Source organism: Lupinus angustifolius, chromosome LG19 (genome assembly GCF_001865875.1).
Source record: "Lupinus angustifolius cultivar Tanjil chromosome LG19, LupAngTanjil_v1.0, whole genome shotgun sequence".
Classification (NCBI taxonomy): domain Eukaryota; kingdom Viridiplantae; phylum Streptophyta; class Magnoliopsida; order Fabales; family Fabaceae; genus Lupinus; species Lupinus angustifolius.
This window is the reverse complement of record NC_032027.1, coordinates 2619810-2637101: the sequence shown is the minus strand read 5'-3', so window position 1 is coordinate 2637101 and position 17292 is coordinate 2619810. Positions and strand designations below refer to the sequence as shown.

At 35.6% G+C, this 17292-nt stretch overlaps 1 protein-coding gene and 1 pseudogene across 1 annotated transcript; one reads left to right on the top strand and one right to left on the bottom strand.

Annotated features, from left to right (window-relative positions):
- Positions 1-8716, bottom strand: part of LOC109333906 — a 16075-nt pseudogene extending 7359 nt beyond the window's left edge.
- Positions 13518-14764, top strand: LOC109333905 (uncharacterized mitochondrial protein AtMg00810-like). Its single transcript, XM_019569489.1, has 3 exons — positions 13518-13537; positions 13690-14303; positions 14628-14764. Exons 1-3 carry the CDS (start codon positions 13518-13520, stop codon positions 14762-14764), a joined length of 771 nt encoding a protein of 256 aa, XP_019425034.1.

The following is a 17292-nucleotide window of genomic DNA, read 5'->3' as shown; positions in this document are numbered from 1 at the left end:
CCTGAATATACAAATGAGGTCCTCTAAGAAATGACTTATACACCTCAGTAGGATCAAAATTATCCTTAACCCATGAGCAGTCTCCTATTCCATAACCCGTAGATGATAACCCACCAACATTCATAAACAGTTCATCACTAATCTCAAACAGTTTGCCAGAAATCATAGACCAGTATTTACCATCCTTATATCTGAAATTGGCATAAAATTCCCCAACTAGAGCAGGGAAAACTTGTCCCTTTAATTCCAGAAATTTAACGGCTCCCTGAGCCTCCATATCATGCGAAAAACTAAAATTTTGTTCTACCATCTAGGTTAGATCGACATACCTTACATAAGCGTGTTTGCGTCCTTGGAACTTTGCCAAACGAGTCTCTTGCAAAATGAGCGAGTAAAATGGGTCACCATGGTCCCGAGTGGAGGATGAGCCAGCTTCTAGTCTTCGTCCACGATTGGCAGGAGTTTTGAATCTTTTTGGGCGACCTTGCTCCATTTTTATGCAGAAACTGAATTGATGTAGGACCAAACAGAGAAGGAGTGTGTTACAATTTCTTGGGGGTTTGAGAGGGTTAGGGGTGAGGTTTATCTAGCTTAATGCACTTGGGTCAATTGTGTTACAATTTCAGAGACTCAAAAGCGAGAAGAGGTGGAGAAAAATGTACGAGCATGGTTAATCGATTAAAATCATGTGAAAAATGATTTTTCAAAAACTGATGCCCAAGTAATCGATTAACACTAAGTGCTTAATCGATTAAACACGGTAAAAAAAAATTTAGCTAGCAGGACGGTTTCAACTCTTTGGGACTTATACATGCATTCTAACGGATTAATCTAAACATATGTAATCACAGAATGAAGTTATCATGAGATGTCATTTTGCATTTCAAAAAAATTCATTTAAATCAAGAGACTAATAAACATATAGAGGCAAGACATAAACCAAACATCTAAACAGTTTTAATCAAGATATTGTTCATCAAGAATTCCAAGTTCTCTCCTTAGAACATAGAAAGTATCCCGTGGAAGGGGCTTGGTGAAAATATATGCTAACTGTTTAGAAGTTTCAACAAACTCAAGCACGCAATCATCTTTTTGTACATGATCACGTAAGAAATGATGTCTAATTTCTATATGATTGGTTCTAGAATGCAAAACGGGATTCTTGGATAGGTTTATGGCACTTGGAGTTGGTAGAATCGGAAAACCACCCTCAATAACTATAGAAGGTGTACTATATGTTGAAGGACTCAAGCACAACCTTCTAAGCATAAGTCAATTATGTGACAAAGGCTTCCATGTGACATTCTACCCAGATAAGTGCATCATTGAAAGTAAGAACTCTCAAAACTCTAAACTTGTTGGTAAAAGGATAAACAATATATATATGATTGACATAGATTCATCTTTACCAATAACATGTTTAGTTGCAAATAATAATCTTGATGCATGGATGTGGCATAGGAGAATTGCTCATATACATATGGACCATTTGAATAAACTTATTAAGAAAGACTTAGTTGTTGGTTTACCTAAAATGAAATTTGTTAAAGACAAACTATGTAGTGTTTGTCAAATGTGTAAACAAACAAAAACTTCTTTTAAACCTAAGCATATGGTTTCTTCCGATAGACCATTGCAGTTACTACATATGGACTCTTTTGGCCCCTCAAGGACAAAAAGTTATGGTGGTAACTACTATGCTCTTGTTATAGTAGATGATTTTTTGAGATACACTTGGACATTCTTCTTAGTTTATAAGAATGAGGCATTCAAAGCCTTTAGCGTTTATGCTAAAAAAGTCCAAAATGAAAAATCACTAAAAATCGTTGCTATAAGAAGTGAAGAAGTGATCATGGGGGAGAATTTCAAAACTCTTCTTTTGAAGAATTCTGTGATGATCTTGGCATCAGTCACAATTTTTCTGCTCCTAGAACACCACAAAAAATGGTGTTGTAGAAAGAAATAATCGGTCCTTAGAAGAACTGGCTCGTACAATGTTGAATGAAACTAACCTCCCAAAATATTTCTGGGTTGATGCCGTAAGTACTGCATGTTATATTTCAAATCGAGTTCTTATAAGACCAATTCTTAAGAAAACCCCTTATGAACTCTTCAAAGGTAGAAAACCAAAAATTTCTCATTTTCACGTATTTGGTTGTAAATGCTTTGTTTTGAATAATGGTAAGGATAACTTAGGCAAATTTGATACAAAAGTTGATGAAGGCATCTTCCTAGGCTACTATCTTATGAGTAAAGCTTATAGAGTTTTTAATAAAAGAACTCTAGCCATGGAAGAATCCATTCATGTATCTTTTGATGAAACCAATCCTGAAATAAAGGATGGGTTAACTCTTGATGAGGAGAAAATGCCAAGTTTATCCTTAAATGAAATTTCTATTATTGAACCTGCAACTGATACTGAGCTTTTGAAAATGAATGGTAACCTACCATCTCAAGAGGAGCATATTCATACAGATTTACCAAAAGAATGGAGAACTCATCGAGATCATCATATTGACAACATTATTATTGAATTAAATACAAGTATCACTACTCGACGAATGCTTGATAAAGCATGTCTAAACATGGCATTCGTCTTTCAAATAGAGCATTCCATGATTGATGAAGCAATCGAGGATGAACATTGGATTCTTGCTATACAAGAAGAATAAAACCAGTTTGAGAGAAGAAATTTGAGAACTTGTTCCTAGGCCGAAAAACAGGCATGTTATTGGAACTCGGTGGGTATTTTGTAATAAATCTAATGAAAATGGTATTATTGTTAGAAATAAAGCTAGACTAGTAGCCCAAGGATACAATTAGGAAGAAGGTATAGACTTTGGTGAAACCTTCGCTCTGGTTGCTAGACTCGAAGCTATTAGGCTATTACTTACATATGCTTGCTCTTTGAATTTTCAGTTATATCAAATAGACGTAAAGAGTGCTTTCCTCAATGGCTACATTCAAGAAGAAGTGTTTGTTGAACAACCTCCTGGTTTTGAAGATTACAAACATCCTTCTTATGTGTACAAATTAAGGAAAGCTCTCTATGACTTAAACCAAGCTCCTCGTGCATAGTATGATCGTCTAACTAAATTTCTACTTGAAAAAGGTTTCAAAGGAAAGGTCGAAACTACACTCTTTATAAAAAGAATGTATCATCATACTCTACTTGTTCAAATTTATGTAGATGATATTATTTTTGGTTCTACTAATGAGGTTTTGTGAAGTGAATTTGGAAAAATGATGCAAAGAGAGTTGGAAATGTCCATGATGGGGAAGTTAAATTACTTCCTTGGACTTCAAATCAAACAACTTGATAATGACATTTTCATAAGTCAATCCAAGTATTGCACAGACTTGCTAAAAAGATTTGACATGGATGGCAGCAAGCCAATAGCTACTCCTATGGGATCCGGTACTTATATTGATACATATGAAGTAGGAAAAAGCATTGAAATATCAAAGTATCGAGCTATGATTGGATCTCTTTTATATTTAACTGTCAGTAGACCTGATATAATGTTTAGTGTATGTTTGTGTGCATGTTATCAATCTAAACCAAAGGAATCACACTTAGTTGTTGTTAAGAGAATCATGAAATATCTTAAGGTTACATCTAACGTTGGGGTATGGTATCCAAAAGGAAGTATATGTGATTTGGTTGGTTATTCGAATTCAGATTTTGTTGGGTGCAAATCTGAGAGGAAAAGTACAAGTGGTACTTTCCATGTTTTGGGAAACGCTTTAGCCTCTTGGTCTTGCAAGAAACAAGCATGTGTTGTCCTAAGTACTGTTGAAGCTGAATATATAGTAGCAGGTAGTTGTTGTGCCCAAGTGTTGTGGCTTAAATAACAATTACGAGATTATGACTTAGAATTGGGGTGCACTCCTTTAAAATGTGACAATACTAGTGCTATAAACCTCACAAAGAATCATGTTATGCATTCTAGAACCAATCACATTGATATAAGGCATCACTTCCTTCCAAAAGAAGGATGTATCTGTAGAATTTGTTGATACTCACAACCAACTAGCAGATATATTCACAAAACCATTGCCAAAAGAACCTTTTTATAAAATTAGACGAGAATTAGACATTTTTGATGAAACATACTTATCTTAAATGCTTATATATGATTATATGTGTGATTAATTATATCTATTTCAAGCCTACTTGAACTTAAATGTATTTAATTATGTTTAAAATTTCTATTTTTGGGTTAAAAATCATTTTCATGGCTTAATTTTGCCTATACATAAGTTTTTATGGGGTCAGTAATCGATTACACTTGAGAGTAACCGATTACAGGGTTGAACAACGTGTTTCAGTAATCGATTACTCAAAATGAGTAACCGATTACTCCATGTTGTTGTTTGAAAATTTTAAATTTTTTAATTTAAGTGACTGATTACTCAAAGTGAGTAACCAATTACTATGTATCGTTATATATGAATTTTTCTGCATTTTTAAAAATTTTCAAACTCATCTTCCTCATCAACTCGTGTTCTCTCTTGCTCAAACTTCTCAAACCCTCAAATCTTCGTTTTTGATCCGCTTTAGGTGATTTTTGTGTCTATTCATATCATATTCTCAATTCTGAATACTTCCACACCATCATTTTCGTGTTTTGTGGCCTAAGTAAAAAAAACTCAAATCTCCAAAACCCAAAATACCTAAGAACTCAAAAACCTCAATTCATGGCTTCCTCTTCTAGATTAAAGAAGCAACGCACAAATGTGACTAAAAGGAATCAAGGAACTTCATCTTTGGAGTCTAACCCTCTGAATTTGACAATACTTCTTGCTAATGATGAGCAACATAAAATCTTGGAGGAGCACTTCCATGATCGCATTATCTTCACTCCCAAATACGGTAATCTCGGGAACTTTGAGTTTGAAGATTTTCTATTTCCTTATCTCTTGAGACAACAAAATCTTTTCGATTTCTGTTGTGAATCAAATGAAATTTATCCTGAACTGATTAGAGTATTTTACTGTAACATGAACTTTAGGAAAAATCGTCTTACTTCATATGTAAAAGGAAAAGACATTACTTTGGATTTGAAAACCATGAGTTCATTGTGCTGTAATATATCCTATCAGGGGAGCATTGCGGGTTTCGGCCTTGTATGCGAATGGGAAAATTATGATCGAAAATATTTTTATTATTCTTTGTGTATAATTACCAAAGAGGAAATAGAAACGCTTAAGCAACAGGGTTATAGTGAAACTATTAAAAATAGAGATTTTATCCTATTTGCTGGACATCTCAAATTAGAAGACCGTTTGCCTAATTATTTTCTGAGCTATATCATCTTACCAAAAATTTCAAATCACTCTCAAATAAGTGATATAGAACTCCAATTAATGTATGCTATGAAATTTAATCTGAAAATCAATTGGACTCTGATGATAATGAGACAAATGTGGTTTGTAAGAGGAACTCAAAGTCCTTTGCCATATGTAATCTTCATAACAAAAATCGTTGAGCATTTAGGTGTTTCTACTGCTGGAGAAACTAAGGTCTCACTTAACCCTCGTGAAAGCCATATTGATGTGGATGTAATCCACAAAATGGGCTTCACATTTGATTTTCGTGACCGGACCTACAAACATAAGAAAGATAAACCTCTTGCTCCTAAACCAGCACCTACCCCTGCTAATCCTTCTGAACCTCAACCTTCTGAGTTTCATGATCAATCTTCCTCATCTGTTGTCATGCCTTCAAATCAAATGATTATGGATGAGTTGATTTCTCTTCGAGGCTACCTCACTAATCGAATGGATGCCTTTGATACTTAGAATCGACAAATCCAGTTTGAACTTCATCGTCTCTCTTCTAAGCTGAGTAACATGGACGTTGATGAAGACAGTACTGAGCCTGAATCTTAGACTTTATCTGTTGTTAGGATTTTTTGGATGTAATGTTAATTTCTACTGGTTTCGGACAAATTTCTATTATGTTGTTTGAATTGTTGTTTGCATTGTTAATGCTTGAACATCTTTTTACTTGTATGATATTGCTCAAATTCCGTTATATCTTATTATCCATATTATATTTTGCTATAACATGTTATTACATGGTATATATATCTTATTACATGTATGATATATGTATTGTGTTGAACTCTTTGCTTTTCTACTTTTTGATGAAGTCAAAAGGGGCAGAAAAGTTGGGAGAGTGTATTTTCTGTTTAAAACATTCCAGGCACAAAACTCCAAATGAAAGGGGGAGCATACAATATAGGGGGAGGATACAATATAGGGGGAGCATACTCAAGACAAGTCAAGAATATCACAAAGTATGCTACTATCAGAAAACTACATTGTTAAGAAGATATTAGTTTGTCATCATCAAAAGGGGGGAGATTGAGAAGAAGATCTTACCTTGGCACGATTTTGATGAAGACACCAACATCACCAAAAATAAGAAAATGAAGAATACTTATGAAGACAATGAAGATTCAAGCTTCAAGATATTCAAGACTTTTAGTCTAAGTCTAAATAAGTACTTATATCCTATACTCTTGATTATACAATAGTAGTAATGCTCAAACTATTTTTAAAAGAAAATTGAAACACTTCAAAATACTTAAAACAATTTTCAAAAATAGTGTGTAACAGGTTACTTCATCTAAGTAAGAGGTTACATGTGTGAGAAAAGAGTTATCCAACTTAAAACTGATTAGAGTAATGGATTACTGTCTTTGAGTAACAAATTATCAGTGTTATTAAAGTTGAGTAACGGATGTAATCGATTATTCAACTTGTTGTAATCGATTACTCTAATTCGAAAATAAATGATCAGTAGACAGAACATTTGAGTAATCGATTACTCAATGGTATAATCGATTAGTGAGAGTTGTTGAATCAGATTTTCAAATTCAAGGTGAATGAGTTTCAACCTAAAAGACATGTTTTCCTTCCAATCAATTCATACTCTTTCAAAGAGACATTTTGGCTGATTGGAAAGTCTATATAAAGACATTCAAACTCACAATCACAACATACAACATATACACAACTCTTATACAAATTTCAAAAGCTCTTACACATATTCTGAAATTATTTTCTGCACTTTTTGCAACAAGTTCTTAAACTTTCAAAGTTGATTTTTCTGAAGTTGCTTAAAGTGAAAATGTTTCAAGTTTACAAACTTATAAAGAACGTTATTACTAAGTATACAAATAGTTGATTGGATTGCAAGTTACATCACTTTTATACTTGTAAAAGCAATTCTGACATTGTTGAACATTATTCATTATTATTGCAGAATACTTTCTTTCACGGGGTGTGATAAGAAAGTGGATTAGAATCACTTGGGAATGTGTTTTTCAAAGGTGAATAAAGATTAAGAAGTGTGTAAGGTACATAGAGAGCTAATGATGAGATATTGTAATTGCAACTCATAATCTTTAGTGGAAAAATCTCTTGTATTGCAAGAGTAGTGGACGTAATCTTCGGTGGACAAGAAGGTGAACCAGTATAAAAATACCAACGAGGTCAACCAATCTGCAATACTAAACATGTGACGAATTAGACCCTTGAAGAAGTAGTCGTGGATAAAAATTTTCGAAGGATTAATACCTGAATGGCCTCATGGGCATTCTAACTTTAGTTAATGCCTTATCAACTTGATAAATATCTGCATCATGTTCAACGAGCAATATGGCAGTTTGTGCATATGGGAAGAACATCCTATTAACCGCAAATCTTATACATTTCCCAACAACCACTAGAGTTTTCTTTATCTTCTTTCCAACATTTAGTACGTCAACGATTACTTGGGGAAAGATTTGCCTACTACGAACAATTTCCAGAAGTGGCATAATATTTGATGGGCTACAGAATCACACATCCATCTTTTAGTCAGAAATATACAACACAATAGAAGCAACAAAGCTCTTTTCCACTAGGTAGGTGAGTTTTAATAAAACATAAAAAGAGTGCCTCAATGCACTAAGCTCACACCAAATGATTTTAGTAAAAATTTGCAGCGAGAAAATATAATAGTTTTGAATAAGATTAGACCAGAAGAAATGGGCTCCAATAATCTGGTCTTGACTCTTAGTCCTCTCTCCAATGAGGTCTAAGTCAATTGTGGAAGTGTAGTTGCAAGTATACAATGAGGTGGACAATAATTTTCAAGGTCAGCAAAGATCTGTTGCTTTAAGGATACATTTTCAATAATAGTCTGCTGAACAACAGACACCAACAGTTCATAATTTGTTAGGTTTCGGATAAAGTGCAACTATGACACTTAATTAGAGATTTAATATTCGGGTGGCTTAAAGTACCTCTATCACCAAGTCCACATCGTTCAAACTTTCATAGTCAATGGTACATTTGAGAAGAGAGATGGCCTTTTCAAATCTTTCGTGGGTCATTTTACCTTTCTTGACATGGCTTTGTAAATTTGCTGCATAAAGAGGAACACTACATTAGAACATAATTTATTTTTAAAATGAAACTGAAGATTATTAAGCAAGAGGAACCAATTTACATGATTCTGCTCTCACCTTTAACTCTATTAAGACCTGCATCCAAGAACTTCTCATTTACTTCTTTCAAGATGACATGATAGATGCTAAGAATTAAACATGTTGCAATTCCATTAGCCCATTAGTCCTCCACCAAGGACGACAACCTTTTTCACTTGTCTTGGAACCAAAATGTAAACTAAGTTAACATCCACATCTGCATTGCTCTTCATTCTACAACTTAAACTCTATCAAAGTCGTAATTTTATCTATGTAATCCTTGAACGACATATGTTCTGCCTTTTGACCAGCCACAACTGAATTAGAGTCAAACAAAAGATTTAGAAGCACAAAAGAGTGTCAATAGGCGATTGGGACTGCCAAAGCATCATCCTCTTTTAACTTAACGATCAGTATAGCCTTGAGATCTTTACCCACCTACAACACTTAATAGAGGAGAGAAAAGGGTGGAATTCAGACAGTAAACTTCTACAAACCTTAGATGTTCCCCGGTGAGAGAAAAATATGTGGATTAGGCTTCTTGGCAGTTCTTGGAAGGTTTCAGCCTCCTGCAAGATCAGACACACTCCCTTACTTAAAATTGAAAAATGATTTCCGAGAATTTTTGTGGTATTAATAAGATAAGATTGTGCTTAAACAAATGTGTCATGTGGCTTGAACATTTGCATAATGAATAAGATCCAGATTTTACTAGAGTGATTTTTAGTCTTAAACTCTATCTCTAGCATCAAACTCACTGACAACATTTTCAAAGGTATATTTTCTAAAGTCCGTGCGTTATAGGTCATGCACGTCTATCCGAGTATAGTGAACGTTCTACAAATTTATGCCCCAAAATTTCATAGCAAGGGGCCTCCACTTCCACATTCACATAGGTGGGTCTATCAAGAGTACTCCTATAACATAGGTACTCCACTGAACATGGTTTGTTGGAAGCCATTAATAAGAACTTTTGGGTACAAAATCTAAAAAACTCACAAGTCTTACATAGAAGAGCTTTGAAAACACAACTCTCAAGTCCCACATGGGAGAGATGAGGAACTTGACCTAAATCACATGTTATAAATTGAAGCCTCATTCCTTCATATTTACTTGCCTCAAATTAAATGCATTTTCATTCAACCTTTTCTTTATCTCTCCTATTTTTCGCCAAAAGAATTAGTACATGTAGTCGTATTGGGGAAAATAAGGGAAAACAATTGGCACGAGTAGTCATATTGTGGACATTTCGAGAACTGACACTGATAAAAGAATTGGTATGGGTAGCCATATTGTGGGAATTTCGAGAATTAGCACTAGTAGTCATATTGTGTTGGGTGTATTCGAGATCGGTTCTTACAGTGTAGTAAGAATTCGATAGCAGATATATGAGTTGTTTTATCTTCGGAACAACGTGATTGATAGTTCTGCTTTATTAGAGAACCATTCAGTTCAGATTAGTTAGAATCAGAATAGTGTAGAAGGTTCTAGACTCATGAAGAAGAAGTTAGTTACAGAGTTTGTTATAGGAGTTAGTTGGTAGTTACCTTCTATATATAGTGTACTACCTCCTCCTTGTAATTCATTCTTTTCATTCAATAAAATATGATTTCCTTTCTTCTTCAATTCTCTGATTCTCTTTCTCTTAGTAGTGCTACACTTACATGGTATCACGCCAACAATGGCCAACGCCGCCGTTACTGTCAGGACCTCTTCTCTTTCTCCGCCACGCTCAACCTTTGAACCTTCATCACTTCACGTTGTTTCATCACCATTAGTGCCTCCTCTACCTTCGATGAAGCTCACCGACAAGAATTATCTGGTATGGCGTCACTTTATGCATGCTACTCTTACTTCGAATCGAGCAAATCGGTTTGTGCTCGACACCGAAATTCCATATCGATTTCTTAATGATGATGATCGGTTAATCAATCGAATCAATCATGCATTCCTTCGATGGGAAGAACAGGATCAAACAATATTTTCATGGATTTTGAATTCACTTTCTAAAGCTCTACAACCTAGGGTTGTAGGATGCAAACACTCATGACAACTCTAGGAGGAACTCGATGCCTATTGCAACTCATAGACAAAAGCCAAAGGAAGACATTTATGATCTCAGTTGCGTTCTATTTCACAAGGTTCAAGTACCATTTCCGAGTATCCGATGAAGATCAAGAATCTTGTTGATGCACTCACCTTCATAGGTTCTCTGATTTCTCCTTCGGAACACATAGATTACATTCTGGATGGATTAAACAAAGAGTTTCAACCGATCATAACGTCGGTTGAGAGTCAACTAGATCTCCCTACACTCCACAACCTAGAATCCTTCCTTCTCCCCTTTGAATCCAGAATGGAGAAGAACAAATCGAAAGCTCTTTCTAATGCACTCTCTGCGAACATGGTTATTGCTGCTTCGCCATCTTCTCCAGCTCCGGTGAGCTCTCAACCTCTTCCGTCGTATCTTGATATACCTTCATCTTCGTTGCATTATAGTTCCAGAAACAATTCACTATCTCTGGTGTCACTTGGAGGTCATGGAGGGCTCGGTTCTCATCGGGGGAACTCACGTTCCCATCGCGGAAGACATTTTCGTGGTGGCAGAAGCTCTGGTCGACCACCATCGTCCTATTACGAGTACTGTAGGAGGCCAGGACATGATGTTTCAGTGTGCTATTATACACCGCTTGAGTTTCTTGAAGAGTTAACCTACTTGCCCCCTCTGCAATATACCAATCGTGGTCAACGACTATCTCTTAGTGGGCCACGGGTTTCACATGCCTACCGCCCCACAACTCATCATGCTTATCCAAGGGAGTCTCTTCATGTGCCTTCACTTTATAATTCTGCAATTCCTGGACAACATTCTTTGCTTGGGCCAGGACCAAGCCCAATTCCACAATCACATTATAATACTCACTATATAAGGGGACACCGTTATCCTTCCCATGTAATGACAACAAGTCTGGGACCATATGAAACCATAAACAACATTTGGTACCCAGACCCCGGAGCAACAAATCATCTCACAACATACCCATCTCTTGTGCATGAGCCGATTGAAAATTTTGGACTGAACATATATACATGGGTAATGGAGTTGGTATTCCTATTACTCGCACTGGAAATTCCTATTTTGTTTCTCCTTCTAATATGAATGTTATTGTTGCTCTAAATAATTTACTCTTAGTACCCTCTATTATTAAAAACCTTATGAGTGTCTCTCAATTTGCAAGAGATAATTCGTATTATTTTGAGTTTCATGCTAACATATGTTTTGTCAAATCTCAGGGTATTGATGGGGTTTTGCTTGAAGGGAGTCTCACTGAAGATGGTCTCTAGGTATTTCATGGATTTCGTCCAAGATATGCTTCTCGTAGCTCCTTTTCTTCTTTTCATGATAGGACATCTAGTACTAGTAAAACATCTACTTTTCATACTATTTGTAATATGAAGCAGCAACATTATAGTCCTTACTTCCTTTGGCACTGCAGACTTGGTCATCCTAATGAGACCATAGTCGCACAAATAATGAAGCACTGTAAAATCCCACATTCTAATAAAACTTTTACTGATTTTTGTTCCTCTTGTTGTTTAGGGATAGCACACAAAATTTATGCCCCTGCTTCCACTAGTGTATATCATTCATCTTTTGATCTCTTGTATGTTGATTTGTGGGGATCTGCTCCTGTTTATTCAGTCTCGAGGTTTATATACTATTTTTCAATTGTAGATGCTTATTCTAAATACACATGGATATTTTTACTCAAACAGAAATCTGAAACTTTATCCATGTTTCAATATTTCTCAAGTTTGTCCACACTCAGTTCAATAAAATTATTAAAGCTATACAAAGTGATTTTGGGGGAGAGTTTAGACCTTTTTCTACCTATCTCCAAAATTTAGGTATTGTGCATCGACTATCTTATCCTCACACTCACCATCAACAAGGAACAGTTGAGTGAAAACACAGACATATTGTTGACACATGTCTTTCTCTGCTATCTCATGCCAAATTATCTTTGTCTTATTGGGAACATGCATTCACTACAGTTGTTTTCCTCATTAACAGGTTACCTACTCATGTCCTTAATAATGTGTCTCTCGTTCAAATATTGTTTGACACTCTCCCTGATTATACTAGTTTCGAAGTGTTTGGATGTGCCTATTTTCCTTTACTTAGACCTTATACCAAACATAAATTGTGCTATAAAAGTACTGAGTATGTGTTTCTTGGATACTCTACCTCCCACAAAGGGTATAAGTGCTTGTCTCCAGATGGAAAGATTTATGTCTCTAAAGATTTTTTTTTTCATGAACATACATTCCCCTTTCCACGACTTACACCATCCACTTCGTCTAAACTGTGTTCTTTTTTTTATGCTCCTACATCTCATCCTGTCCATGTTTCTAGTTTCTCTCCTCCTCCCTTCATAATTAATCTGCTCCCTAACACCCCTATTTCATCATCTTCTACACTGCCTACTATTACTATCTCACCTAGTCACACTTTTTATCAGGCCCCTATTGTGTCTCCAGAGTCTCCTCCTCATCAGATTCCCTCTTCTCCTGATTCGTCTCCAGATGTCTCCACTTTACCTCGGTCTACACATCCCATGCAAACCAGATCTAAGTCAGGAATTTTCAAACCTCTTGTTCCCATATCCTTTCTTGCTAAAATTGAACCTATTAACACTAGAGTAGCCTTAGCGAATCTTGTTTGGCGTCAAGCGATGCAAGTTGAGTATGATGCTCTTATTGCTTTAGAGACATGGTCTTTAGTTCCTTTACCCCCTAACAAGCAAGCTATTGGCTGCAAATGGGTGTTCTGGATTAAAGAAAATCCTGATTGAACTATTCACAAATATAAGGCACGACTTGTTGCTAAAGGATTTTATCAGAAGTTTGGAGTGGACTACACTAAGTCCTTTTCACCGGTTGTTAAACCTGTTACTATCAGAGTTCTCCCTACTCTTGCAGTCTCTTATCAGTGGCCTATTGAACAACTTGATATTAACAATGCCTTTCTAAATGGTCTCCTTTAAGAAGAGGTGTATATACAACAACCCGCGGGTTTTCAACACAGTGATAAAACATTGGTCTGCAAATTACATAAGGCCATCTATAGTCTCAAACAAGCACCCCGACAATGGTTTGAAAGACTCAAAGGATCTCTACTTCAGTTTGGGTTTTACTCATGCAGATGTGACAACTCTTTGTTCATTCACACTTCATCCGACTTTCAGCTATATGTGTTAGTTTATGTGGATGATATAATAGTTACTGGTTCATCTCCTTCAATAGTCTCTAAAGTGATTAAAGACCTTAGTACCACATTTGCTCTTAAGCAACTCGGAAAATTGGACTACTTCCTTGGAATTGAAGTCAAGCATCTTTCCGACGGAACCTTACTCATGTCTCAAACCAAATATATTAGAGATCTCGTAGCAAGAGCTAATATGGATACAACAAAATCAATGCCATTGCCTATGGCTAGAAATCGCAAGCTTTCTCAAGAAGGAAATGATATCTTTGAGGATACTACTTTTTATAGATCCATTGTTGGAGCTTTACAATATGCTACTATCACAAGACCAGATATAGCCTTTAGTGTCAACAAAGTGTGTCAGTTTCTTGGAAAACCTCTTCAATCTCATTGGACTGCTGTTAAGAGGATCCTCAAATATTTACAAGGCACAATCAGTTTTGGCTTAACTATTAGGAAAGCTCATAATCACACTCCATTAGCGCTTTCTACTTTTTGTGATGCTGATTGGGCATCTGATATTGATGATCGAAAGTCTACCTCGGGTGCATGTATCTTTTTGTGTCCAAATTTAGTTACTTGGTGGTCTAAAAAGAAACATACAATATCCAGATCACGCACAGAAGCAGAATACATAAGTCTTGCTCTTGCATCCCGGAAATTGATGTGGATAGATTCACTTCTAAGCGAACTCAAACAACACTATAGAACTCATGTTGTGTTTTGTGACAATCTCAGCACAGTTGTCATGTCACACAATCCTGTGTTACACAATAAGACCAAACACATTGAACTAGGCTTATTTTTTGTTCGAGACAAAATTCAAAACAAAACTCTAGTCGTCAAGCATGTCTCCTCGATTTATCAAACTGCAGACATTCTCACAAAGCCTTTAAGCAACTCACAGTTCATGAGTCTCAGAAATCAACTCCAAGTGAAAGACTATTTCAACATGCTTAAAGAGCCCTCAAGTTCAGAGGGGAATATTAGAGAACCATTCAGTTCAGATTAGTTAGAATCAGAATAGTGTAGAAGGTTCTAGACTCATGAAGAAGAAGTTAGTTACAGAGTTTGTTATAGGAGTTAGTTGGTAGTTACCTTCTATATATAGTGTACTACCTCATCCTTGTAATTCATTCTTTTCATTCGATAAAATCTGATTTCCTTTCTTCTTCAATTCTCTGATTCTCTTTCTCTTAGTAGTGCTACATTTACATGCTTGAACATTTTGGCCAATGTCACAAAATGTCTTAAAGAAAGCAACTTGGTGTGACTCAGTATTAGTTTGTACCATTTAGAATTGTTGCAAGCTAACAACAGTTATTATCGGTTGTTACTTTCCTCTTTTTTATATATAGTAACATTGGGAAAATTAGTTATTGAGATTTTAGTTTCACAAATTTCCAAACTCACTTTCTTTCACTCCTCTTTTTCCTTGATCATCCTCGAAAGTTATCATTCTATGTGTGGCAGTTACCAAACTTAATTCCAATGGCTCTACTCACATTCATTGTGCTCGTTGAGGGATATCTGTGGTATTCCTAGTTCTAAGACACATGGAAGTTAATTCATATCTCTAAAAACAAATTCATAAATAGTCTCTTCCAAAATATTTTGTCTGCTATAATTTACATTTTCCTACTCTTATAATATAGTCTTTGGTTTTTAATATTTATTTCCACCACAAGAAATTCACTGATTAACCAAATCAACCACTAATTTAAAATTCTTTTTTGTCAATAAAAGGTTTTTATCCCCCGGTAATAGGTGGATAGATATTCATCAATTGATTACAAAGATTAGGGGAATACCCTTTTATATACAACAACTACTAAAACAGAAAATAGAAATTGTAAACCAGATGATCGATTATATTTATTGATTAATCGACTATCGCACACAAAGTTCACTTTAACAAACTAAAGCAACTAACCAGTTAGTGTTAATTGATTAACTCTTATAGAATAAGTTATTCTAACACCCGGCAAGCTAGAATGTATCAAGCATTCCAAGCTTGAAATGATTGTGTTGAACACTATGTTGGAGCGGAAGAACCATGGAGAACATATAATAGAGAAAATGACATCGAGAATTTAGTGTGGTTCAACAATTTGCATATGTCCACATCTGAAGAGCAAAAATGATTATTCCACTATGATAAAAGAGAACTACAAGTGTTTGACTCACTTCCCAAAATCCAAGTACACCCAATTTCACTCTCACTCAAGTATTTCTCACAAAATTAGAACAAGAGAACAAGAAGAGAGAATATGTACTAAACTAAGTATTTGGTGTGTCTTACAATGACATGGAACACTCTTATTTATAGCCAAAGCTCTTGAAGATTATGTGGCCAAAGGGAAAAGAAAATTAATGTTGGTTTCACCATAACCACTTCTTTTTACTTGGCTAGAAATTCTCTCTTTCTTCAAGATGATCTTTAGCCACATCTTTTTTGTTTGGCTCAAGAAAGTCTTGTCATCATCTTTTTCTTTTAGTCAATATTCAATAAATCTCCACCTTGGCTAAAAGACTATCATAGTTATTCTCCTGCTACTCTTCTTCATGCTCACTAGAGATTCTGAACATTAATCAAGTCCAGACAATGTCTGAACTTGGTAGTTGGAACTGGCTTCGTCATCATGTTTGCCAGATTATCTGCAGTGGGTATTTTCTCCACTCTAACAACTCCTCGCTCCACTATGTCTCTAATAAAGTGCATCTGAACATCAATATGCTTAGTTATTTCATGATACATTAGATTCTTTGTCAGATAAATAGCACTTTGACTATCACAATAGATGGTTGTTTCTTCGAGTTGTATACCCAACTCTTCTATTAGACCTTTCTCCCAAATGGCTTCCTTTACAACTTTTGTTACTGCGATGTACTTTGCTTCAATTGTAGACATACAACAATTGATTGTAATGTTGCTTTCCAACTAATAGTACAACCACACAATGTAAAGACATATCCAGTGAGCGATCTTCGCTTATCTAGATCTCCAGCATAATACGAGTCAACATATCTAATGATCTTGTTTCCAACATCTTTGACTTTACCATACAAAAGCCCTACATTTGTGGTACCTTTCAAGTAGCGCATAATCCACTTCACAGCCTTCCAGTGAACTTTACCAGGATTTACCACATATATGCTTACCACATTTATTGCATGAACAATATCTGGTCTAGTGCATACCATGGCATACATGAGACTGTCAACCGCACTAGCATAAGGTACACTTGACATCTTCTTTTTTCACTCTCAGTTTGTGGACACAAGGTCATTGAAAGTTTGAAATGAGTTGCCAATGAAGTAGTGATTGATTTAGCATTTTGCATGCCAAAGCGTTCCAAAACTTTCTCAATGTACTTCTTTTGTGACAAAAAGAGTGTCCCCTCTTTTCTATCCCTCTGAATCTCCATTCCCAGAATTTTCTTTTCAACTCCTAAGTCCTTCATTTCAAATTCTGAGCTCAATTGAGCTTTCAAGTTTCTAATTTCTGACATGTTCTTACATGCGATCAACATGTCATCA

Bases quoted from the DNA above. Each gene is read 5' to 3' on its own strand.
- LOC109333905 (XM_019569489.1), top strand. From the start codon at position 13,518: ATGGTCTCCTTTAAGAAGAG. The intron at 13,538-13,689 runs GTGTATATACAA...TTACTCATGCAG, and splicing joins ATGGTCTCCTTTAAGAAGAG to ATGTGACAACTCTTTGTTCA. The intron at 14,304-14,627 runs GTATCTTTTTGT...ATCAAACTGCAG, and splicing joins AAAGTCTACCTCGGGTGCAT to ACATTCTCACAAAGCCTTTA.